Source organism: Armigeres subalbatus, chromosome 3 (assembly GCF_024139115.2).
Source record: "Armigeres subalbatus isolate Guangzhou_Male chromosome 3, GZ_Asu_2, whole genome shotgun sequence".
In the NCBI taxonomy this organism is placed as follows: domain Eukaryota; kingdom Metazoa; phylum Arthropoda; class Insecta; order Diptera; family Culicidae; genus Armigeres; species Armigeres subalbatus.
This window is the reverse complement of record NC_085141.1, coordinates 323,791,835-323,818,878: the sequence shown is the minus strand read 5'-3', so window position 1 is coordinate 323,818,878 and position 27,044 is coordinate 323,791,835. Positions and strand designations below refer to the sequence as shown.

Sequence of the window (27,044 nt, the reverse complement as noted above, 5' to 3'; positions counted from 1 at the left end):
CAGGAATTCCTCCGGAAGTTCCTCCAGGAATTCCTCCGGAAGTTCCTCCAGGAATTCCTCCGGAAGTTCCTCCAGGAATTCCTCCGGAAGTTCCTCCAGGAAGTTCCTCCAGGAATTCCTCCGGAAGTTCCTCCAGGAATTCCTCCGGAAGTTCCTCCAGGAATTCCTCCGGAAGTTTCTCCAGGAATTCCTCCGGAAGTTCCTCCAGGAATTCCTCCGGAAGTTCCTCCAGGAATTTCCTCGGAAGTTCCTCCAGGAATTCCTCCAGGAATTCCTCCGGAAGTTCCTCCAGGAATTCCTCCGGAAGTTCCTCCAGGAATTCCTCCGGAAGTTCCTCCAGGAATTCCTCCGGAAGTTCCTCCAGGAATTCCTCCGGAAGTTCCTCCAGGAATTCCCCCGAACGTTCCTCCAGGAATTCCTCCGGAAGTTCCTCCAGGAATTCCTCCGGAAGTTCCTCCAGGAATTCCTCCGGAAGTTCCTCCAGGAATTCCTCCGGAAGTTCCTCCAGGAATTCCTCCGGAAGTTCCTCCAGGAATTCCTCCGGAAGTTCCTCCAGGAATTCCTCCGGAAGTTCCTCCAGGAATTCCTCCGGAAGTTCCTCCAGGAATTCCTCCGGAAGTTCCTCCAGGAATTCCTCCGGAAGTTCCTCCAGGAATTCCTCCGAAAGTTCCTCCAGGAATTCCTCCGAAAGTTCCTCCAGGAATTCCTCCGGAAGTTCCTCCAGGAATTCCTCCGGAAGTTCCTCCAGGAATTCCTCCTGAAGTTCCTCCAGGAATTCCTCCGGAAGTTCCTCCAGGAATTCCTCCGAAAGTTCCTCCAGGAATTCCTCCGGAAGTTCCTCCAGGAATTCCTCCGGAAGTTCCTCCAGGAATTCCTCCGGAAGTTCCTCCAGGAATTCCTCCGGAAGTTCCTTCAGAAATTCCTCCGGAAGTTCCTTCAGAAATTCCTCCGGAAGTTCCTTCAGAAATTCCTTCGGAAGTTTCTCCAGGAATTCCATCGGAAGTTTCTCCAGGAATTCCTCCGGAAGTTCCTCCAGGAATTCCTCCGGTAGTTCCTCCAGGAATTCCTCCGGAAGTTCAACCAGGAATTCCTTCAGGAATTTCTCCGGAAGTTCCTCCAGGAATTCCTTTGGAAGTTCTTCCAAAAATTCCTTTGGAAGTTCCTCCAGGAATTCCGTCGGAAGTTCCTCCAGGAATTCCGTCGGAAGTTCCTCCAGGAATTCCGTCGGAAGTTCCTCCAGGAATTCCTCCGGAAGTTCCTCCAGGAATTCCTCCGGAAGTTCCTCCAGGAATTCCTCCGGAAGTTCCTCCAGGAATTCCTCCGGAAGTTCCTCCAGGAATTCCTCCGGAAGTTCCTCCAGGAATTCCTCCGGAAGTTCCTCCAGGAATTCCTCCGGAAGTTCCTCCAGAAGTTCCTCCAGGAATTCCTCCGGAAGTTCCTCCAGGAATTCCTCCGGAAGTTCCTCCAGGAATTCCTCCGGAAGTTCCTCCAGGAATTCCTCCGGAAGTTCCTCTAGGAATTCCTCCGGAAATTCCTCTAGAAATTCCTCCGGAAGTTCCTCCAGGAATTCCTCCAGGAGTTCCTCCAGGAATTCCTCCGGAAGTTCCTCCAGGAATTCCTCCGGAAGTTCCTCCAGGAATTCCTCCGGAAGTTCCTCCAGGAATTCCTCCGGAAGTTCCTCCAGGAATTCCTCCGGAAGTTCCTCCAGGAATTCCTCCGGAAGTTCCTCCAGGAATTCCTCCGGAAGTTCCTCCAGGAATTCCTCCGGAAGTTCCTCCAGGAATTCCTCCGGAGGTTCCTCCAGGAATTCCTCCGGAAGTTCCTCCAGGAATTCCTCCGGAAGTTCCTCCGGGACTTCCACGGGTTCCACCGGGAATTCCTCCGGAAGTTCCTCCAGGAATTCCTCCGGAAGTTCCTCCAGGAATTCCTCCGGAAGTTCCTCCAGGAATTCCTCCGGAAGTTCCTCCAGGAATTCCTCGGAAGTTCCTCCAGGAATTCCTCCGGAAGTTCCTCCAGGAATTCCTCCAGAAGTTCCTCCAGGAATTCCTCCGGAAGTTCCTCCAGGAATTCCTCGGAAGTTCCTCCAGGAATTCCTCCGGAAGTTCCTCCAGGAATTCCTCCGGAAGTTCCTCCAGGAATTCCTCCGGAAGTTCCTCCAGGAATTCCTCCGGAAGTTCCTCCAGGAATTCCTCCGGAAGTTCCTCCAGGAATTCCTCCGGAAGTTCCTCCAGGAATTCCTCCGGAAGTTCCTCCAGGAATTCCTCCGGAAGTTCCTCCTTGAATTCCTCCGGAAGTTCCTCCAGGAATTCCTCCGGAAGTTCCTCCAGGAATTCCTCCGGAAGTTCCTCCAGGAATTCCTCCGGAAGTTCCTCCAGGAATTCCTCCAGGAATTCCTCCGGAAGTTCCTCCAGGAATTCCTCCGGAAGTTCCTCCATGAATTCTTCCGCAAGTTCCTCCAGGAAATCCTTCTTAAGTTCCTCCAGGAAATCCTTCAGAAGTTCCTCCAGGAATTCCTGCGGAAGTTCCTCCAGGAATTCCTCCGGAAGTTCCTCCAGGAATTCCTCCGGAAGTTCCTCCAGGAATTCCTCCGGAAGTTCCTCCAGGAATTCCTCCGGAACTTCCTCCAGGAATTCCTCCGGAAGTTCCTCCAGGAATTCCTCCGGAAGTTCCTCCAGGAATTCCTGTGGAAGTTCCTCCAGGAATTCCTGCGGAAGCTCCTCCAGGAATTCCCGCGGAAGTTCCCCCAGGAATTCCTGCGAAAGTTCCTACAGGAATTCCTGCGAAAGTTCCTCCAGGAATTCCTGCGAAAGTTCCTGCAGGAATTATTGCGAAAGTTCCTCCGGGAATTCCTGCGGAAGTTCCTCCAGGAATTCCTGTGGAAGTTCCTCCAGGAATTCCTGCGGAAGTTCCTCCAGGAATTCCTGCGGAAGTTCCTCCAGGAATTCCTGCGGAAGTTCCTCCAGGAATTCCTCCGGAAGTTCCTCCAGGAATTCCTCCGGAAGTTCCTCCAGGAATTCCTCCGGAAGTTCCTCCAGGAATTCCTCCGGAAATTCCTCTAGGAATTCCTCCGGAAGTTCCTCCAGGAATTCCTCCGGAAGTTCCTCCAGGAATTCCTCCGGAAGTTCCTCCAGGAATTCCTCCGGAAGTTCCTCCAGGAATTCCTCCGGAAGTTCCTCCAGAAATTCCTCCGGAAGTTCCTCCAGAAATTCCTCCGGAAGTTCCTCCATGAATTCTTCCGCAAGTTCCTCCAGGAATTCCTTTTTAAGTTCCTCCAGGAATTCCTTCAGAAGTTCCTCCAGGAATTCCTCCGGAAGTTCCTCCAGGAATTCCTCCGACGGCGAGCCGGGATGGCTGGAAAGTTCACCTCGTTGATTACAGGAACACGGTTCTTCTTCGGAATGGTCCTGGTGGAAGCCTTCTTCCGGATTTCCAGGAACTTGGCTCGCTTTGGGCAGCCCTTTGTGGTGGCCCCATGTTTATCGCCACAGTTGGCGCACTTGGGATCGGCCACCTCTATTTTGTGGCACTCGTCAGTCGGAAGGGGTTCGCCACACTTGTTGCAGCGCGGCTTCATGCGGCAGTTCCTGGTGCCGTGCCCGAAATTGAAGCAGTTGGTACATTGCGTGACATCGCGGTGCACTGTCCGATATCACTCCCAGTCAGCGATGGTGTAATTTATAACGCCAACCAGCTTCAGGTCCTGGATCAGGTAAAGCTGGTAGCGATATCTCCTCGCCTTGTCGTGACGAGCGATCTTGTGCACGGCTACTGGCTTCAGTCCGCAAATTTCAAGCTCTGCTTGGAGCTCTTTCTCCTTCATGGACTCTCCTTCCGTGGAGTCCTCGCAGCAAAGCCTTGAGCGGCTTCGTGCCGGGGTGGTCATGAGTGTAGTACTTATACTTGTGGACCTCGAGGAACTCCACGACGGATTGATGATTGTCCTTGTTTGCCGGCATCACTTTCACGCCCTCGCTGCAGAGCCGAAAAGTACATTTCAGCCCCTTAGCGATCAGCTGGCGAATTTTTGGGCATAAATCCGGCGGATCGCCCTTCACAAACACGGGCGGGCACTTCTCCTTCCGCTCCGGTTGCACCTGCGGCAACTGCGATTGCTGCTTCTTCCTCTTTTTTGGCGGATTGTCGGCGTCATCAAGCGGCAACGGCGAGAACACGTTGCTCTGCAAAAGCTGCTTGGAGGGGTTACCCGCGCCTCCAAGAGCAGTGCGCTTAGGCACTTTCCTGCGATCGAATCGGCCACCGAGTCTCCCATGACGGGTCCGGAAGAAAATAACACCAACGCGACGAAGCGAAAACGTAAACAGCGAACGAACGAGAAAAAACACTTGGAAAAAATGCGCGAGCAAAAAACACGTTCGTACGTGCTGCTGTCTCAAACTGGAATCGATCGGATCCCTTTGTTCTTTGTATCCCAGCGCCTTCTGGTGAAAATGTCATACGAAACATTGTTTCGTGTGACATGCTCGCAAGGTGGCGGTAGAGGAAAAAAATGTTCAAGCTGTTACGTCTGTTCGTCTGTGGTTTTAGCCTCCTGAACAAAATTGCAGAAGACGTCAGCTTTCTAAATCTCTCGGATTCCGAAAAATTTGACCCAACGAGCTTTCTCATATACACTATTGCCGCCAGGCGGACGAGTTCCGCCTCCTGAACAAAATTGTAGAAGACGTCAGCTTTCTAAATCTTTCGTATTCCGAAATATTTAACCCAACGAGTATTCCCATATACACTAGCGCTGCCAAACGGATGAGTTCGAAATAATATGATCTGCTACTGTATGGTTTTGGCCTCCTGAACTTAATTTTTAAAGACGGCAGCTTTCTAAATCTTACGGATTCCGAAATATTTGACCCAACGGGCATTCCCATATACACTAGCGCCGCTAAGCGGACGAGTTCCTAAATAATATGATCTTTGACAGTATGGTTTTACACTCCTGAACAAAATTGTAGAAGACGTCAGCTTTCTAAATCTTTCGTATTCAGAAATATTTGACCCATCGATCTTTCTCATATACAGTAGCGCCGCCAAGCGGACGAGTTCCGAAATAATATGATCTGCGACAGTATGGTTTTACACTCCTGAACAAGATTGTAGAAGACGTCAGCTTTCTAATTCTTTCGTATTCCGAAATATTTGACCCAACGAGTATTCCTATATGCACTAGCGCCGCCAAACGGACGAGTTCCGAAATAATATGATCTGCTACTGTATGGTTTTGGCCTCCTGAACTAAATTGTAGAAGACGTCAGCTTTCTAAATCTTTCGTATTCCGAAATATTTGACCCAGAGATCTTTGTCATATACACTAGCGCCGGTAAGCGGACGAGTTCCGAAATAATATGATCTGCGACAGTATGGTTTTACACTCCTGAGAAAAATTGTAGAAGACGTCAGCTTTTCAATTCTTTCGTATTCCGAAATATTTGACCCAACGAGTATTCCCATAACACTAGCGCCGCCTAGCGGACGGGTTCCGAAATAATATGATCTGCGACAGTATGGTTTTACACTTCTGAACAAGATTGTAGAAAACGGCAGCTTTCTAAATCTTACAGATTTCGAAATATTTGACCCAGCGATCTTTCTCATATACACTAGCGCCGCCAAGCGGACGAGTTCCGAAATAATATGATCAGCGACAGTATGGTTTTGGCCTCCTGAACAAAATTGTAGAAGACGACAGCTTTCTAAGTCTTACGGATTCCGAAATATTTGACCCAGCGATCTTTCTCATATATACTAGCGCCGCCAAGCGGACGAGTTCAGAATTAATATGATCTGCGACAGTATGGTTTTGGCCTCCTGAACAAAATTGTAGAAGACGACAGCTTTCTAAATCTTTCGTATTCCGAAATATTTGACCCAACGAGTATTCCCATATACACTAGCGCCGCCTAGCGGACGGGTTCCGAAATAATATGATCTGCGACAGTATGGTTTTACACTTCTGAACAAGATTGTAGAAGACGGCAGCTTTCTAAATCTTACAGATTTCGAAATATTCGACCCAGCGATCTTTCTCATATACACTAGCGCCGCCAAGCGGACGAGTTTCGAAATAATATAATCAGCGACAGTATGGTTTTGGCCTCCTGAACAAAATTGTAGAAGACGGCAACTTTCTAAATCTCACGGATTTCGAAATATCTTACTAATATTAGCATGAACATCAAGCTGGTGAGCACCAACCACGCAATTTGTATGAAAATCACGACTTGCTCCGACGTTTGGAGGTCCACAGAGGTCATTTTTGGTCCGATCGGAGGTCTCAACATCTCAGACAAATCTTGATGGACGGGAAAATTTGTGAGTCCCTAAATTGTTCAAATCGGTTCACTAACGGCTGAGATATAGCGATTTGAAAATAGTGTCTTTCGAGGCATGGTCGTTCGTGTAAGTAAAACCTATCACGGTCGGAGGAGTGTTAAAAGGTGGTTAAGATTTCGTTCATGTGATAGGTATGCGGAAAATTGCCATATTTGTAAGAATGAATGGATTTACGTGGAATCGAATACAAAGCACAGTGTGAGGTGGCTGCACCTGCGAATCCGTCGAAAGAATTTATGGATTTGGAAACTTGATTTAAATATCAGCTTAAACATGTGTTACGGCTGGTTATCCGAAACAGTAGGAAGGAGTATCGTGTGATTCATTATGTTTTGGTTAATCTATGCAAGATTTTATTTACGATTTCATCTTTCTATTTGTTTGTGTTGCTGTGGATGCCTTTTCTGATTGTATTTAATGTTTATTATCGCAGCTTAATAGGAACAATTTAAAAAAAAACTTGGTTGGTGATATCATTAGCTAGTTGTTACTAAGTCGCTATTATACTGCCGTGAATCGCATATTTGTCCCATATGAATAGGAAACCCAGCAAAGATGGGACAGATATGCGATTAAGGGCAGTATAGGTTGGAAGCAATGCTATTTTTTCAAAAAAAAATTGGGTAAAAAAATCCAGTTTATCGTAAATTATTGCTCTTCTGTAGAGAAACTGATGTTACATGTATACATTTATACGGTTTTTTGTGGACTCGATGAAGAATTATGTTAGTTATTCAAAAACATCATTGGAAGTTATCAAAATATCGATTTATCCGAAGAATACAAAATTTTACAATTTTAAAACTTGCGGGACACTTGATCCCCATATCGGGGAGAATTGATCCCTCTATGAGCTACACATGTTTAGGTTCTTCAAAGTCAAATAAAAGGCCAAATATGTTATTTACAAATCCCAACAATTTTACTTAATATAATCTAAAAGCATTCGTGTGAATATATTTTTTTTGTATCGAAAGGTCAAAATAGAGGTGGTTGAAGAATTCGTTTACTTAGACCCAAAAGTGAACTCTGTAAACGATACTAGCAAAGAAGCTCGGAGACGCATCGTGGCTGGAAACCGTACATACTTTGAACTCCGAAAAACGCTCCGATCGATTAGAGTTTGCCGCCGTACTGACTATCCACAAAACGCTCACTAGACTCGAGACCTAGACAATGTTTGTGGAGGACTAACGCCCACTTGGAGTTTTCGATAGGAAAGTGCTGCGTGCCATCTATGGTGGAATACATATCCAAATTTACAAAAATTACAACAGATGGCGGACGGTACGTGGAGGAGGCGAATGAACCAAGAGTTGCATCAGCTGCTGGGGAACCGTCCATCGCTCACACCGTGAAAATCGGACGACTGCGGTGGGCCGGGCATGTACCCAGAATGTTGGTCAGTAATCCGGTAAAAATGGTTCTCAACAACGATCCGACGGGAACAAGAAGGTGAGGTGCGCAGCGAGCAAGGTGGTGGAAGATGATGTGCGGACCCTCCGTAGACTGTTGGTTGGTTGGCAATGTGCAGCCATGGACCGAGTTGAATAGAAAAGACTTTTACGTACTGCACAGGCCACTACGGCCTTAGTCTGGGTAAATAAAATAAAGCTCATGGGAAGATGTCTCATTCTGCCAGAGCACACGTTTGTCCAGAATAAAGCGAATGGTAGTTGCCTCTTTCTTTTGAAGTAAGTGTTTGACAAGCCTTGTGGTAGTTATGCCATATGACAATAAGGTATCCAACTGGCTACCCAAAGCGTTGTGTCAAATGATTGTTGGGTATCCAATTCGTACGAACGCACTACTTTCTATAAGAAGGCATTTAAAATAATCGATTTATTTACAATCGCAATGAAAAAACTGATATTCCAAAAGGGTTGTTTAGCTGAAAGTCATTCAGCGAAAAGCCATCTGGCCGAATGCCACTTGGACAAATAATACGATAAGTCGACATTTATCGAATTCCATTTGAACGAATTGAACGTTTGGCCAAAACGGTTATTGGGTCGGAAACTGGTCGGCCGAACATGTAATTTTGTCGAAAACGGCATATGGCTAAAAGAGCCGTTTGCTCTAGCAGGTCATTTGGACGAATAGATTATTTGACCAAAATTACGTATGTCAACAGAAGGCGCTGATGTGAGCTGTCAAATCTGAAGGTAAACGATATGCACACCTCTAGGTGTGAAACGAGTACTCAGTTTAATTCTTCAGTGTTACGTCTGTTTGTCTGTGGTCGTATAGCTGAACTCTATTTTGCCGGAACGGTTAATAGGTCAAAAATGGTTTAGCCGAAAACGACATACGGCCGAACTGGCCATTTTTCCAAAAAAATAGTTTGGCCATAAGTGCCGCTTGGACGAAATTGTCATTTAGCCAGAATTGCCGTTTAGCAGAAAGGGCCATTTCACAGAAAATGTCCTCTCTGCCAAACGACTAGTTCTACCGAATGGCATGTTGTTCACTGAAAACACTTTGGAATTTTTTCAAGAAATTTTTTAGAGTTTCCGTGGAAAATTGTACAAATTGTGGGTTTTGAAACAAAATCTTCTCATATTTCTACGAGAAATTGTTTAGAATTTTCAACGAAAGCTCTTCGTAATTCTTTGGATTATGCACGGGTTCCTATTTGGCCGAAAATTCCATTTGATCGGCCATACGGCGGAAAATTTTATCTTGAAACGGGTATTGTGGCCAAAAATGTCGATCCTTTTGGCCAAATGACCTTTTCTGTCAAATAAATTTTTCCTCCATATGACCAGTTATGTTTGGGCCAATTGACATTTTCGGCCAGATGGGGTGTCGGTCTGATAGTTTATTCGGCTAAATGAAATATTCTGCTGAATGATTATCGGTTTAACGTATTATTCGGACAAATGGCTTTCCGCCGAATGGTTTTCGGCCAAACGACGGGGTGACCGAAACAGCCTTTCATTTGTCAGAAAACTAACACAAACTAATAGTCAGAATCTGGAAAACTGATCAGCTACCGGAGGAGTGGAAGGAAGGGGTCATATGTCCCATCTATAAGAAAGGCGACAAGCTGGAGTGTGAGAACTTTCGAGCAATCACCATCCTTTATGCCGCCTACAAAGTGATATCCCAGACAATCTTTCGTCGTTTGTCACCATTAGTGAATGAGTTCGTGGGAAGTTATCAAGCCGGCTTCGTTGACGGCCGCTCGACAACGGACTAAATCTTTACAAATCCTTAAAAAAACACCGTGAATACCAGGTCCCAACACACCATCTGTTCGTTGATTTCAAGGCGGTATACGACAGTATAGATCGCGTAGAGCTATGGAAAATTATGGACGAGAACAGCTTCCCTGGGAAGCTTACCAGACTGATCAAAGCAACGGTGGATGGTGTGTCAAATTGTGTGAAGATTTTGGGCGAACACTCCAGTTCGATCGAATCGCGCCGGGAACTAAGACAAGGTGATGGACTTTCGTGCCTGTTGTTCAACATTGTGTCTTGCGGAGAGCCGGGTATAACAGCCGTGGCGTGGTACGATTTTCAACATATCCAGTCAATTTATTTGTTTCGTGGATGACATGGGCATTGTCGGCCGAACATTTGCAAAGGTGGCAGAACTGTACACCCGCCTGAAACGTGAAGCAACAAAAGTTGGACTGGTGGTGAATGCGTCGATGACAAAATACATGCTTGTGGGCGGAACCGAGCGAGACAGGGCCCGCCTGGGAAACAGTGTTACGATAGACGGGGATACCTTCGAGGTGGTCGAGGAATTCGTCTAACTTGGATCCTTGCTAACGGCTGATAACAATGTTAGTCGTGAAATATGAAGGCGCATCATCTGTGGAAGTCGGGCCACCGCACCAAATGTGTCATGTACAAGACGCTAATAAGACCGGTTGTCCTCTACGGACATGAAACATGGACAATGCTCGAGGAGGACTTGCAAGCACTCGGAGTATTCAAGAGACGGGTGCTTAGAACCATCTTTGGCGGTGTGCAAGAATACGGTGTGTGACGGCGAAGAATGAACCATGAGCTCACCCAGCTCAACGGCGAACCCAGTATCCAGAAGGTAGCTAAAGCTGGAAGGGTGCGATGGGCAGGGCATGTTGCAAGAATGCCGGACAGCAACCCTGCAAAGATGGTGTTCGCTTCCGATCCGGCAGGTACGAGACGGCGTGGAGCGCAGCGAGCGAGATGGGCAGACCAGGTGCAAAACAACTTGGCGAGCGTGGGGCGTATTGGAGGATGGAGAGATGCTGCCTCGAACCGTGTATTGTGGCGTCAAATGGTTGATTCAGTGTTATCTGTTTGGATGTAGACTAAATAAATGATGAATGAACATGTAGAATCTTTTGAATTTTGCCGGAAAAATGTAATGAACGTTCCTAGAAAAAGTTTTCCTAAAATATTCATTTAGACAATTAGATTTTTTTTGAAATTTCTTATTATTATCGTCTTTATTAAAGAGGTTTTCAGCCCTTGGCTGGCTCACCTCTAAAAAAATGTCTGTTGTATATTTTACGGAATTTCTATTAAATCTATTCAGTATTTGTGTTTTTTTAATTTTCGGCACTCAGGTTTTTAGCTTCTAAGTTTTCACGGAAAATGGTTCGGTATTTCAATTAAATTGTTTCCTCGAAATTTTGAATGAATTTTATTCGGATTTCTACGGGAGATTCTTTGAATTGTCCATAAGAAATTCTTCGTAAATTCCACGGGAAATTGTTCAAAAGAGGCAATCGTTATTCAGCTGGAGGTCATTCAGCGGAAAGCCATTTGGCCGAATGCCACTTGTACGAATATACGTTGTTGAGCCGGCACTCAGAATTCATTTTGAACGAACTGAACGTTTTGGACTAATCGCTTCTAGTTGGTCGGAAACGGTTTGGCCGAAAATGTCATTTTGCCAAAAACGACATACAGCCAAAAGAGCAGTTTGCTATAACAGACCTTTTGACGAATAGCGCATTTGGCCTAAAATTCCTATTGACCGAAATGGTCGTTTGGAAGAAAGCGCCATTTGACCGAAAATGTCATTTGGGGATCATCCGGTTGAATATGTCGTTTGTTGAATGGGCAATATGGCCAACCGACTTTTTCAGCCAAAGGATCAGTTCGGCCGTCTGTCCATTCCGGACAAATGACATTTTCTCCTGAATAGGTTTCGGTCTAATGGTTTTCGGCCTTGTGGCCTTTGAAAAAACGTCCTATTCCAGCGGTTCTGGGGGTACCTTCGCTGGCCCTAGGGGGGTACCTCGGACAAAAATGCGTAATGGCGGACATATTACAATTTCAATCAAAATTCATTGATACAATTTTGATAATTGTGTATTTTTATTTCAAAAAAAAAAATATTGTACATAATATGTAATGCGATCAATAAATCCCAATTAAATCCTGCCTTTCACAACAAAAGATCAAACGAACAAACTGTCGAATGAACAAAATGATTTTTCACTAAAACTCGGTAGCTTCGTTGCAAGAGGATTAGAAGCATCCTTTTACGCCTCTAGGGAGCCTCCAAGCAGCTCGACGGCTTCCTTTCAAGAGGCTCGGAAGCCTCCTCTCAAGAGGCTCGGAAGCCTCCTCTCAAGAGGCTCGGAAGCCTCCTCTCAAGAGGCTCGGAAGCCTCCTCTCAAGAGGCTCGGAAGCCTCCTCTCAAGAGGCTCGGAAGCCTCCTCTCAAGAGGCTCGGAAGCCTCCTCTCAAGAGGCTCAGAAGCCTCCTCTCAAGAGGCTTGGAAGCCTCCTCTCAAGAGGCTCGGAAGCCTCCTCTCAAGAGGCTCGGAAGCCTCCTCTCAAGAGGCTCGGAAGCCTCCTCTCAAGAGGCTCGGAAGCCTCCTCTCAAGAGGCTCGGAGGCCTCCTCTCAAGAGGCTCGGAAGCCTCCTCTCAAGAGGCTCGGAAGCCTCCTCTCAAGAGGCTCGGAAGCCTCCTCTCAAGAGGCTCGGAAGCCTCCTCTCAAGAGGCTCGGAAGCCTCCTCTCAAGAGCCCTGGAAGTCTCCTCTCAAGAGGCTCGGAAGCCTCCTCTCAAGAGGCTCGGAAGCCTCCTCTCAAGAGGCTCGGAAGCCTCCTCTTAAGAGGCTCGGAAGCCTCCTCTCAAGAGGCTCACACGCCTCCCCTCCAGATGCCCCGAAGCCTCCCCTCAAGAGGCACGGAAGCCTCCTCTCAAGAGGCTCGGAAGCCTCCTCTCAAGAGGCTCAGGCCTCCTCTCAAGAGGCTCAGGAAGCCTCCTCTCAAGAGGCTCAGGAAGCCTCCTCTCAAGAGGCTCAGGAAGCCTCCTCTCAAGAGGCTCGGAAGCCTCCCCTCAAGAGGCTCGGAAGCCTCCCCTCAAGAGGCTCGGAAGCCTCCCCTCAAGAGGCTCGGAAGCCTCCCCTCAAGAGGCTCGGAAGCCTCCCCTCAAGAGGCTCGGAAGCCTCCCCTCAAGAGGCTCGGAAGCCTCCTCTCAAGAGGCTCGGAAGCCTCCTCTCAAGAGGCTCGGACGCCTCCTCTCAAGAGGCTAAGAAGCCTCCTTTCAAAAGGCTCGGAAGGCTCCTTTCAAGAGGCTCGGAAGCCTCCTCTCAAGAGGCTCGGAAGCCTCCTTTCAAGAGGCTCGGAAGCCTCCTTTCAAGAGGCTCGAAAGGCTCCTTTCAAGAGGCTCGAAAGGCTCCTTTCAAGAGGCTCGAAAGGCTCCTTTCAAGAGGCTCGAAAGGCTCCTTTCAAGAGGCTCGAAAGGCTCCTTTCAAGAGGCTCGGAAGCCTTCTTCCAAGAGCCTTTCTAGAAGCTCGAAAGCCTCTTTTCAAGAGGCTCAAAAGTCTCCTTTCAAGATGCCCCAAAGCCTCTCAAGAGGCTCGGAAGCCTCCTCTCAAGAGGCTCGGAATCCCCTTCTCAAGAGGCTCGGAAGCCTCCTCTCCAGAGGCTCGGAATCCCCTTCTCAAGAGGCTCGGAAGCCTCCTTTCAAGAGGCTCGGAAGCCTCCTCTCAAGAGGCTCGGAAGCCTCCTCTCAAGAGGCTCGGAATCCCCTTCTCAAGAGGCTCGGAAGCCTCCTCTCCAGAGGCTCGGGAGCCTCCTTTCAAGAGGCTCGGAGGCCTCTTTTCAAGAGGCTCGGAGGCCTCCTTTCAAGAGGCTAGGAAGCCTCCTTTCAAGAAGCTCAAAAGCTTTCTTTTCTAGAGGCCCAAAAGCCTTCTTTTCTAGAGACTCAAAAACCTCCTTTCAAGAGGCTCTGAAGCCTTTTTCCAAGAGGATCGGAAGGCTTCTTTCGAGAGGCTCGGAAGCATCTTTTCAAGAGGTTCGGAAGCCTCCTTTCAAGTGGTTAGGTTGCCTTCTTTCAAGAGGCTCGTAAGCCTTCTTTCAAGAGGCTCGGAAGTCTACTTTCAAGCAGAGGCGTCGCGTGATCAATTCTTCAACATGTGCACTATTTTAATATTTCGAGAAAAACACATAAAAGGGACCTGAAATAATAAACAAATAATTTTCCAGCGCGTTTCTCAATATGTTTGCTTATTTTGTTGCATCTAACTGGTTCTTAGCTATTTCTTAATTTCTGAATTAACCCAAAATTAACTAAGCTTCAAAGTATTTAAGTAAAATTAAAAATTACTATCATCAGAATCGTTTCCAATGTGGCAAATAAGCAATATATCTATTTGGAAATTATTGAACTGGCACTTTCAATTCTAATTTGAGTTATTCGTAAAATGAGACGAAGTTTTAAATATAGAAAATAAATATATCAATTATGCAAAGGCTGTTTCTGGAATTGGATTTCTCGAAATAAACCTTGAAAAATAAATTTCTTTAAAAATGTTGGCCCGTTTCATATTCGCTAATTTTGCGACAATATAGATTTTCATCAGAAGATGAAATGTCTGTTTACAATATGTTAATATTATCGGATACGTCAATATCTATTATATTAGACGGCGTATTTGTAAACAGGTTTTATTGCGCTTATTAGCAGATGACAATTTCTGTTTAAATTGAGCTAATGTCGCCTTAGTATTATCGGACAGTACATTGTCGTCAGGATTAGTGGATGTGTAAACGGGCCATCCCATTTAATCAAATATCAAAAGCGCTTTTGCTTCGCGTTGCTTATACAAAGCGGAACATTCGTCATGGAACGCTTTGAGGAAGCAGAAATGCTCGCGCTTTACTCTTCTCTTTCGATTTTGTTCCGATCGCGCTCTCTTCACCGAATCGCGCATGCGCTGTTTGAAGCGGTTCTCGATAGGCACCAATCCGTGCACTGCCTGCGAGGAACGCTTTGACTACCTATACATCGCCGATTGCGGTTAGAGCAGATGATCAACACATATAAAATAATGCGTGTATGATACATGACAAAACGTTCTCGGCTGAAAGTTCCGTGTTGATACAACATGTGGTGTCGGTGGGTCGATTCGGTATCGTAGAGAAAACTATAACGCGTCCCCATCGCAGCATTTGGTTGCCTTACATCACGCCTATAAAAAAACATGCATATTTTCCGTTTATGTATTTAATAGTCAAATTAGCATGAAACATCTTTCAAATGCACATAATTCAAATACATGCTTGGATTAGAAAGACAAGAAATCTGTCTAGAGTTTAAATGTTGGAGATAAAATTGCAACATGTGCAGTGCACAGGTTGCACATGCGGACGCGACGCCTCTGCTTTCAAGTGGTTCGGAAGCCTTCGTTCAAGAGGCTCGGCAGCCTCCTTTCAAGAGGCTCGGAAGCCTCGCTTCAAGAAGCTCAGAATGCTTCTTTCAATAGGCTTGGAAGCATACTATCAAGAGGCTCAGAAGCGTTCTTTGAAGATTCAACGAAAGATTTCTTTTAAGTGGCTCGAAAACCGCCTTCAAGAGGCTCGGAAGGCTCCTTTCGAGAGGCTCGGAAGCATCTTTTCAAGAGGTTCGGAAGCCTACTCTAAAGGGACTCAAAAGCTTAAAGGAGCTTCCCTTCAAAAGGGCTCGGAATTATGTTTTCAAGAGGATTAGAGGCCTACTTTCGAGAGGGGGTACCTCAAATCATGCAAAAATTCGAAGGGGTACCTCTCAAGAAAAAGGTTGAGAACCGCTGTCCTATTCCATCGTTTGGCTGAAAGTCATTAAGCGGAAAGACATTTGTCCAAGGCCATTTGACTAAATAACACTCCATATAGCCGAATTCCTTCGTCCTTTGTGCCGAAGGCAGCTCGGCCGAACAAAACTTTCAGCCGTGTGTCCATTTCGAACAAATGACATTTTCGGCCAAAAAGGTCCTTTCTACCAAACGGTCATTTCGGTCAAACAGCATTTTATTCCAAACTAGCGAAAGAAATGCAGCTTTGTACGGATGCAAATGTCACAATGAACTGTTTGCAGCCCCGCACTCTAGATCAATTTCCGTGCGTTTGTTTTGTTTTCCTCAACAGCTCACCTAAAATTGTATTCAAATGGTTTTTTTTTTAACATTTCCTCGTTAAGTTCACAACTGTTTATATATACAAACCTTGCGGATCCCAGAACGAATCGATTAAGGAGAAAATCTTGCGAATCGGTCAACCCGTTCGCGAGTTAAATCGTCAGGAAGGAAACCTCAACTCATTTTTATTTTATAAAAGATGACCTATTGACCTGCAGAAGGCCGTATGCTTCGTGAAAGGTCGCGTACACGATGGTGTGCACTTGTAGAAGGTCTGAGCTAGAGGCGTCCGCCGGTCCAAAAATCGTCGGTGGCGACGTTTTTGTCGTCACGCCGAAAGCCATTTTAGTCGGTGGCGTGAATTAGCGTGGCGATTTTTTATTACGTTCCGTTCGTTTCTTAAAGTTTAAATCTATTTTTTCGGGATATTTTCAAGACATTAACGAGAGGATCTTTCAAATTCCGCTGGAATAATCTGATGATCTTTCCCAGGAAATTCTTCTTTCCCAAAAGGTTCATAAGGATTTTTTTTGGATATTTAATGGGAAATGCTGTGAAGTGACCACGGGATATTCTTAAGAATTTTTAATGGAAGCTCTTTGGAATTTCCAAGGCAAGTCCAAATGTAATTGCTTGGAATTTCCAAGGGATTTTTTTTAATTGCCGCCGATTTCCATGGAAGATTCTTTGGAATATTCTCGGGAAATTCTTAGGAGTTTCTGTTGAAAATTATACAAATTGTGAATTTCTACGATTTTTTTTTATATATTTCAACGAAAAATTGCCCTTCGGAAATCTTTAGAGTATAGGCGGTTTGCCGTTTGACCAAAATGGTCGTTTGGTCCAAAAAAATTCATTTTATCAGCCATACTGCCGAAAGTGCAATTTGATGAATGGGTAATATGGCCAAAAATGTCAACCCTTTCAACCAAATGACCCGGCTAAATTACCTTTTTTGTCAAACGACGAATGACTTATTCGGCCAAACGACTTTTTCTGCCATATGACCAGTTGTATTTCGGCTCAATGACATATTGGGTTGAATGACTGTCGGTGTACAGTATTACTCTTACAAGTGGCCTTTCGCCGAATGAATTTCGCCCAAAGGACGGGCAGACCGAATCGGGCTTTCTTTTGGCCGAAATGGTTATTTACGGTAAACAAACTGGTAATTTGGCCGAAAAAGTCGCTTGCATTAACGGATCATTTGGCCGTTTTGCCGAAAATATAGTTTGGCCGAATAGGTAATTTGGCCGAAAAAGTCGTTTGGCCAATCATTCTTGGCAGGACGGGTCATTTGGCTGATCAGGTCATATATATGGCCGAAAATGTCGAAACGTTTGGTCAAATGGCTATTTTTGCCAAACGACCATTTCAGCCAAACAAAGTCGGCTAAATGACCAATTATTCTTCCACTTATCATCTCGATAGAGACATAATGAACTGATTCGGGGGGCTATAATCCATGATAAATTCCTTTGAGAAAGCCCCAATTCCGGGGGCACCGGTTCTGATGTTGCATTACAACTTGTTTTACACATATGTGAGAAAAAATATTGTCCTCAACATAGAATGAGCGAGAACGAAGAGTTTTATCATACCTTCTTGGTAGGTGCTGCCCATCCGATTTTTTTCCACGTTTGCATACAAGTTTCATAAACTTTCATGGCTTTTCATGATTCAAAGATGTTTTGGATTACAAATAGAAATTCTTGGTAATTTCTGCGAACAATTCTCAACTTAACTTTTCAAAAGGACCTAGGTAACATTTTTTTCATGAATTGATTTGAATAGCGCAATCAACAGAGCTACATAAAAGCTTTTGATTGCAGTATTCAAATTAATTAATGAAAAAAATGTTACTTAGGTCCTTTTGAAAAGTTAAGCGAGAATTCTACAGAAAATTCACTGGTAATTTTTCGGAGTGTGCATTTGAATTTTTCAGAATTGCTATGAAGAATTCTTCAAAATGTTTCATGAAACTTTACTCGTGATTCCAACGCAAGTGTTTTCGAAATTACGAAGGAAATTCTTTGTTTTTCAACGGGATATTTTTTTGAATTTTCACTGGAAAACTGTAGATCAGCGGCGTGACAGATTTCAAACGAAGCCAAAATCTGTCGTGGGAGGCAGCGCACTCCTCTACCCCAAATTAAATTGCACTAAACGAGCTTAAATATTTTTCTGTTCAATTACCCCAGATTTTGTGATATATCTGTCAAAAAAGCAGTACTGAATTCAACCGGCAGATTTTTTTTTCGAAAGTCTATAAAAAAGTACAGAGACCCGATATCATGCTCATAATTGTTTTTGCTTGTGCTTCTGCTTTCTGTTTGCTACCAATCGTTTGCGCTGATTTTATTCAAAATTGGCGTGAAAATGAGTTTTTTTTTAAAAAAAGGCAACTCAAATATTTCAATAGGATTTCCGGATTCACGATTTGAACTTATATATGGAATATGATACGATTGTAGCTTATGAATATTACAATTTTTATGGAAAAACACGCATTTCCTCCATTTTTGGCTAGATGGCTAGATATGCTTGGTTTAACTCATGATTTATTGTATAAACCTGATGTTATTGTTTTCTGCATCTCTCATTTTTTAAAAATCGCTTAAGATCTCAAACAAAAAATGATAGATTTCCTGGTTGATGGATTAATTAGTGAACGAAACATTATGTCAAGAGACTTGGCTATCACCCTAACTTGAATTAGCAATTCAAACGTGATTACGTTTCACTTAATTTTGAATGTTGGATCGCCCAAATCCTACTGCGGTTTGATTACATCACTCGATTCACTCAAATCACACGAAACTCATCTGGCATTTCTTAGGGGACGAAATTACGCGGAACATGATTGTTTTATGCGATTTTCCATGACTAAACCAGTCTCCTCAGCTGGCAGTATACAATTGGCGTTGAAATGATAAATTGTTGTTCATCAGCGTTGCCATCATAACACAGCTCTGAACTGCTTCTTGTGCGACACCTGAAATGCACCTAATTAATTATCAATTTTATGATAATTTGGACTAAATTTGTTTTATAATGCGATCACATTTAAAATACGTGTGAAACTCCTGGGCGTCGCGTTGCTTTGCGCTGCCAAACTAAAACTACCGTTGATTTCGCTGCACCAAGTTTGGATGCTAGCTTACTTTCATTATTATATTTTCATTATTGTGTTGTTCAGTGCCGCCTTCTGGATCTGCAAATGAGAGAAACGATGTAACTTTGCATTAAAGTGTCATGACTAGAGCATGAGGACTCGTCGTTTAACGATCATAATGCTCTCCTATATAAAGAATATCGGAGGCGTTTAACAATAGTCGAGGATTTTGGCCGTTCGAGATTTGATGCATTACCTAACAGTTCATATAGGGATTCGAAAATCCATAACGCTCATAGCCAAATGGTTCAAAAGATCAGATGGGACAACAATGTGTTTTGATTACGTTATGTAGTTAAATGTGTATAATTTTCACGAAAATTGATTTTATTTTCGAATTCATAAACTTTCTACTGTTTTGTTAGACATAATGAAAAAATATTTAAGCTCTTTTAGTGGAATGTCTTCACTTGTCATAAGACGAGTTTAGTATGGTGCCATTCAATTCCATAAGAGACATAATGTTTCTCAATGATCAGTAAATACCTCCAGATATGTAACGAATCCGTGTAAATTTGTTTGTTTTCACAATCTATTAAATCGCCATCTTCACAAAATTATAATAGACAAATATTCATGGTTTATCCGACAGCTGTCCAAACGTTGTTAACTTTTTTGTTGATGGGTGGGGGGTCAGTCGCAGGTATTTCTGTAGTATCTACTGCTCTCACTGCTGTCAGCTGTTTCCATCGATGAGCGTCGCGCCGGCTACCGCTGCATAAGTGGCACACTGTGAATGCCGTTGCATGTTCTGTTCCTATACTCGAAAACCCTTCTCTCCAAAAAAGCACAGCGAGCTACCCGGCCGGAGCTGAAAAGTATACATCTCTTTATAAAACAAAATATATTCTATTGAGTACCTTCAACATTGCATTTATTAAGAAATATAGACGAAAGTTTTAGACGAGTTTTCTTATGTCAACTAAGACATGTTTAGAAAGAAGAATATTTAATTAAATATTAAACTATAATGAACATATCATGAACACTGGTATTTGAAGTAGCATAATGTATGTATTTAAAGATCTCAAAATTACTTGTGAAAAATGATTTGGAGAAAATGGAATATTTCTACTTTATTATCTAACTAAGAGGGAGCTTACAGCAGCCGGCCGGGGAGAAAGCCTTGCGAGCGGCTTTTATTGGTATTGCATGCTTTTCATTCTTGTTTTTTAGTTTTATTAATTCGGGACAGCGGAGGCGCCCGACTTTGCTTTGCTGTAAATCATTCCGCTTTTGGCGTGTGTCTTGCTCGATGTCTTGTGTTGTGTGTCAGCATTGTCGTCATTTTGGTGGTATTTCGAACCCCCAGGTGCAGTTTCTTCCATTTTATGTTTCTTTATTTGTTTTCTTAATTTCATGAAATTGGGTAAAATCTAAGATAAGCTTTGAATGAGAATTAAACACATTTTAATCCACTGTCAATTTCTTTCCCATTCTATGCCACAATCAATCCATTTAGTGACCCGTTCACCTTCTGCGAGTACCCTTCGGAAGCATGTTTCCGCTCGGGATATGCACGATCAACAGCAGCAACCACAGTATTCACAGCATCCACAGCAGTCACACCAACCATACCATCAGGATCAGGATGAAGGTACGATACAGAGTTTTTAAATGTGACGTAATACTCTTATCTAACGTGTACTTATGAACATTTTAGGCTTTGTGGTGCATCGCAGTAAAGGAGTGCCAACACTGTCCTCGATGCAGGAACCGCTGGTTCCTGCACGGATAAGACAAGCCAAGGAGAAAACCAACAACGACTCCAAAGCGGAAGAGCGTGGTAAGTGCACAGAATATTTAGTTTTTTTTTTATCATTTCCTATGGTTTGAAACATCTCCTTTGCGTTAATCTGTTTGCGTATTAGACTGATTTGCTTTAAAAGCTTCCTTTTTACCCGATTGAAAATTCGAATGTTTCGAAATATGTTTGCACAATGTTTCCTCTCCCCACCATAAAATGCCTCTACCGAGGACGATGACTACAAATAAGGTATGCAAAAGTGTGTTAAGATCTTTGTAAATAGATTGTTTCACAATATGTTGAACTTTGATAGTATTTTTATAAATCACGCCACAAATTCCGATCACATCTTCAAACCAGTAGTAGAGCACAAAAGGTAGATTTAGGGCAAATGGACCATTTGGTGCTATGAGTTGTATATTGCGTGAAGTTATTCGTATACTGCGCCATCTTGCAGTCAATTAGTTATACCCCGTAGTTTATTTAGGAACGTCTGCAAGCCGAAAATCAAAGATCGACTTTTGCAAAAATTGGTCTTCTATGCATCTAGTCTAGTGTATAAAAAAAACTATCGTAACATATTGCCTGAAATAAATATAAAGACAAGTCTAATTTTCATACATTTCAATCATTTTTAATGTTTCAAATTTGGATTTACTTACGATAGGTATTCGATTTATATTAATTATTAAATAAATCATTAACGCTTTCCTTCCCACGACTTTATTCAAAGATTTCAACAGGAAGGGATCACCTTGAGAAAAATGCTGGACCAAATTTTTTTTTGGCATGGCTTAAATTAGAGAAAAACGAAAAAGAAAGTTTTTGATTGTAAATCAATACTTGATTGTTTAAGAAAATTATTTTGAGCTTTTTAGTGGAATGTCTTCACTTGACATAAGACGAGCTTGTACAATCCCATTGAATTCCACCACTTAATTGTATCTTGACAGATACGTATTTCGACCTCAACAGTAAGGCCGTCTTCAGTGTCTCGTACTTGACTCGACTCGAGTCGAGTCACTGAAGACGGCCTTACTGTTGAGGTCGAAATACGTATCTTTCAAGAAACAATTAAGTGGTGGAATTCAATGGGATAATACTTGATCGTTTTCCCCGCTGCCTGACACGAATGCACCTTTCTGGTGTAAAATGTCATTAATAAACAAACAAACAAACAAACTTGATTGTTTTCAATAGTTTCACTATTTTTACACAGCATTGATTATATGTAGGTATACGCAGTCTAATGAAACCATAACGCTGTCCTAAATATTGCTTTTTGCTGTTGAAATAATTCGAGGAAAGTTGGAAGGTGAAAAATTTTATGAAGCTTTACAGCTACCATGGGAAGACATGGGTTAAGCTATTTGTGTGCAGGTCTTCTATTTACGACCTATGGAGCTAATTATGAAATACTACTTTTTGAAAAGACTGCTGCATATAATTGGTCTTTTAATTATTTCGAACAGGGTCATGCACCTACAGGAAAAATATCAACTCAATCTAATTACTTTGAATCGAGTTTTTGATCTTAACACAGGATTATTTTGTTTATTTTTATACTTATCTTCTCCAGTAAGTATATAACTAGCCGACTACAGTTTTTGCATTTCATTGTACACTTGGACTAGAGCGCATCTAGAAAACCATTTACCATTTCACACTTCCACTCTTCATTTATTTTCGTGTCCGTTTTCAGCACAAGTATTGTTGTTGCCCACATCCATTGTAGTCGGGTTTGCAGGTTAACCTTCAACATTTCTTGTAATTTAGTTAACATGAAAACAGATAAAACACTGAATCAACTAACTTCTTTTTGAGCAACAATAAACGAATTGTTCTTTGCGATTCTGTTACACGTCTGGTTTTCTCACCTAGCGCAGTACGCCCTAAACCATCTTGCACAAACCGGATTTCAAACAACACCATCCTGGCAGGGTAGCTGTCCGGCATTTTTGCAACATGCTCTGCCCATCTTATACTTAAGACGAGCTCGGTGGTCTAGTGGCTCCCGCTTCTGCCTTATAAGCAGGAGGTCGTAGGTTCAATTTCAGGCTCGTCTCTCTCCTATTTTGTATTTCTATCTTAGCTCTTTCTGTATTTCACGTTCTACCAAAACGATTCATACTGTTATAACCTTCCATACAAAAAACCTCCCGTGGCGCCTATGAGAGGTCGTAGAGTTCTCTGCATCTTTCTTAAGTAGGTGTCCAACTAACCATCCTTCCCCTTCCTCAGCATTCGCAAGGACGTGGCCAGGACAGATCTCGACTATTGGAGAGTGCATTGCTTCCATCTAAGAGATAGTGATTAGTCCCAAATCAATATCTGTGGTAACGGATGAAAATGTACAATAGTCTTGGCTTGTACCACCTACGAATTTGTGCGAAGTGCTCAATGCTAATGCTAATGCCCTGCCCATCTTATACTTCCAGCTTTTGCAGTAGAGTTTAGCAAGCTTGTGGTATATCCGTCTTCGCCACCATTCTCTGGTACGGGATTCTAACAAAAGGCGGAATCACAAAAGGCAGAATCTCGAAAGGCAAACTTTCTTAGACTTGTAACAAAAGGCGGAATATATCATAAGGCGTAATTACAAAAGGCGGAAATACGAAAGACGGAATTTCAAAAGGCAGAATTCTGTCATTTCTTAGTTTTACACAGGCGTCTGCTTGAGATAAGGGAGGACATATTTTATTCTTTGAAGGCTCGCATCTGCTTGGTCCCAGTTTAAGGAGTATATGATTCCTTCTATCGGGGGTACGCCGTTTTGCATAAAAGTCGTTTGGCATGATAGCCGTTTGGCATAATGGTCGTTTGGTATAATTGATTAAAACTAATACTCAGAAAAATTACAATGCTTTCAGAATAGTAATAGTAAATTCAATACAAAATTTTCAAAACGACTTATCTGCTTTTGTACACAAAGATTAAAATGTCGATTTGACGAATAGGATAGCACTCCCATGCAAACCATCACCATCAACACGTAGGTGAAGAAGGCTTCAGCTACCTGTTAAAGGTATCGGTTTGCGTGGGAGTACTATTAGACTCGTTAAATCGACGTTTGATTCATTGTTTACAAAAGCAGATAAGTCGTTTTGAAAATTTGATACTGAATTATAATTTGCATATGATTTTCTCTCAGTTTAAAATTCCTCAGGAAACTGTCTGTCGAAAACCGTATACCATCTGAATCTTTTTCCCATAATATATTTAGTAATTCCGAGGAGACCATTCCTCAGGACGTATTATTCCCCAAAAAGTGAAAGTAAAAGTAATTCTATTTGATTGAATTTTCGTATAATTTTTTTTAATCAAGCGGTTGCTATAGATAAGGCGAAACGCGTGATGTGGCCTTTCTTTTAAAGCACGCGCTTGCTCGGTGCAATGCGAAAGGGGAGACTGTTCTTTCTTTCAAATTACGCAACAGATCAGGATAGGGCAAAAGAGTTGATGATGCTTTCTTTTAGAGCAAGTGTTTGTTCGGAGCAATGGAAAAGGGGAGATCATTCCTTCTTTTAAAGTACGCGATTGCTCAGGATAATGCAAAAGAGTTGATGATGCCTCCTTTTATATTACGCGATTCCTCGGGATAATACAAAAGAATTGATGCTGCCTTCTTATAAAGCACGCATTTGCTCGGTGAAATGCAAAAAGGGAGGAGATCATTCCTTTTTAAATATACGCCATTGCTCTGGATACTGCAAAAGAGTTGATGATGCCTTCTTTGAACGCATGCATCTTGCCTTCTTCATTGTAAATATCAAGAAGTCTATGATGAAGTCCTGCTTTAAGTTACGTAATGAATATGATTATTATTGAAAATAAGATCATTTTCATTGCGTTATGCCAAACGACCATTATGCCAAACGGCTTTATGCCAAATGACCTTAGGCCGGGGTAGCCCCTTTCTATCTACTGAAATCTCATCTCACAACTTAAACACTAACAGCCTCTTCGCTTATTATCTATTAAGCACCCAGTGTTATTCAGTATACGATTTCCATGCTTCGGAATGGCGAGAACATTTGCCACCCAAAAACTTCTCAGACCGTATAGACTTATAGAGATTCGATATCAGTCACCTTGAGCAGGGTATGCTTCGTACAAATCCATATGGCTTATCGCTGAGCTACGGAAGGTCTCCCCACTAACCAACAAGAAATCATGCATCTGGACGATCAATGGCCAAAGTATATCTTTCTATAGCGAAAGGAGAATCACGCCGTTTAATCTGTCGGTTCAAAATGTCCGCATAAGTTAAAACAGCCCAATGCAATTCTGCCTTTCGTGTTTCTGCCTTTTGTATCGTTCCGCCTTTCGTATTCCGCCTTAAATGCTTTCCATCTTTCGTGTTTCCGCCTTTCGTAGGACACCCCTTTGGTACGCCTACAATTGCCAAAGATCCTAATTGATCCTAAGTATTCTTTGATCGAATCTAGGATTAAATAATCCAAGTGCTTGCAAACCCGCATATATCACAATAAATCTAAAAAATTTAGGAACTTTTTTCAAAGGGGCGCGACTGTATTTGACCTTGAAATTTGAAACGGCACATACTCTGTCTATTCAGCAAAATCGTTCAACTGACGTTATTACCAGATAGTCCAAAAACTGTTCTTTCTGTTGGGTATTTATTAGTTGACCAAAATAGTTTTAATATCCTAGGTTTTAATCACAGCACAATCGCCGTTCCAAAAAACAAGGTTAGAATCAATTACACAAATTTGAAAAAAGTTCCTAGAAATGGTCGCAGTGATTGAAATACCCAACAGAAAAAAAAGTAAAAAAGTAGAGGATCATTTTGAACGTTTTGTGCATGGCACATTTGGCACAGGTGTGAATGTAACCTAACCTCTGTAACCTATAGTAAGACGAAGGATGCGTCTTCGTATTTCACGTCTAGCATCACTATTATTATAGAGTCGCAATTACCCGGTCCTGGATAACTACCTGCATCCTTCTGTTTCTGAGAAAAGTTCAACCCGCACCAGCCACGTATTCGACGCCGCTTTGTCAATATATTTCAGCTCCAATTGGAGGGGGGGGGCGTCCTATTAGCTTGGGCGCTAATGGAAGCTGTCACTTTACTTTCGGAAAAAACAGTTGTTCCTGAAGCGGCGGGTGTAATCAAATTGCGACGATTACTTGCGATTGATGCATCCAACATAACAGAACTCCTTCTCGTCGTATCGCTCGATCTTGCCTCCTTCTCCGCTCCTACCCGAGCAGGAGAAATTAACTCAATAATACCTTATTCTGTTATTGATACCATACTCTGTTATGAAATAGCTTTGCATAAGAGGTAACATACCAAATAATAATACCAAAAATTAATATACAAAATACTTTAGGCATAAAATGCTTAGGTATTTTTATAAGAAACGAATAATAATTAGTCATCTCCGGGGATTTCTCAAGAGGTGTGCTGTTGGTCCTAGCCATCTCTATCCCCTATGTATCCCCCCTAGGAGTATTATTGGCCATCCTACATTCCTCTTCAAAGCAGGCACTGTTACTGCATATGGTTTCGTAGTTCAGAGCTCTGCTCGCTGTTTGGAACACCCGGCATCGCTTCGATTCTAGCACGTCGTAACCTTTTTTCAGCTCTGAGACAGGTTCTGCAAAGATCAGCTATTGTGCTCGTTTACCAGTGCAGTTTGCGGTTGCCGGTTGGCATAGTTCTCCCGGGCATCATCACGTCGCATGCTCGTGTTAGGACATCGAATAACTCATCACCACTAAGGCCTGATTTCAGTCTGATTTCCCCACCGTAGTGATTCTTCCAGCAGTTTTGGGTCGAACTGCGAGGTACTCCATCCTAGATCAGCTTTACTGACCCGCCTTGTGGTTCTGTTGAGTGTATAGCTGACCATAAAACATATTTTCTGATGTTCACAAGCAGTATACCCTTCGTGAACCCTCCGTTCAGGCTCCACCGTCCATCGATGTGATCTCTCAGTGCAGCTACCAGTTCACCGCCTTCGGTAATTTCGTCCAGGCCTCGACATTGGATTACTTCCACTGGGAATAGGGCTATCACCTGAACAGCATCATCCAGCACCTCTTCTGCCAACTTTTTATACGCGGAACTCTTCCGCGCAGCATCCCGTTTCAGCACGAGGATCATTTCTGCGTTCTACGGACGCAGTTGACCTCATCCCCTAGGCCAGTGAGCTTTTCATCGCCCGCAAAGGCTTCATAACGTCAGCATAGCTCTTACCATTAGCCTTGACGATAATTGCTTCGCCTCTGTCCTTCCTGCTATGACCATTGGAAGTTGTGCCCTTTCCTCTACGGAACTCCCCTACTTGGCCAATGGTGCCTTCGCTTTTCGCTCTTTCTTCGCCTTTTTGGGTTCATAACTTACCTCCAGGGCAGGCCTTTCTCCCGGCGAACTTCGGTCGTCCTCGTAGA

At 43.3% G+C, this 27,044-nt stretch overlaps 1 protein-coding gene across 34 annotated transcripts in view; it reads left to right on the top strand.

Moving 5' to 3' along the window:
• Positions 1-27,044, top strand: part of LOC134225499 (patronin) — a 303,747-nt gene that overhangs the window by 176,816 nt on the left and 99,887 nt on the right. For all 34 annotated transcript variants that reach the window (XM_062705624.1, XM_062705622.1, XM_062705621.1 and 31 more), the window contains 2 exons: positions 20,337-20,471; positions 20,538-20,660. In XM_062705624.1, coding sequence (XP_062561608.1) covers positions 20,337-20,471; positions 20,538-20,660 — 258 coding nt within the window. The remainder of the gene's footprint in view (positions 1-20,336; positions 20,472-20,537; positions 20,661-27,044) is intronic.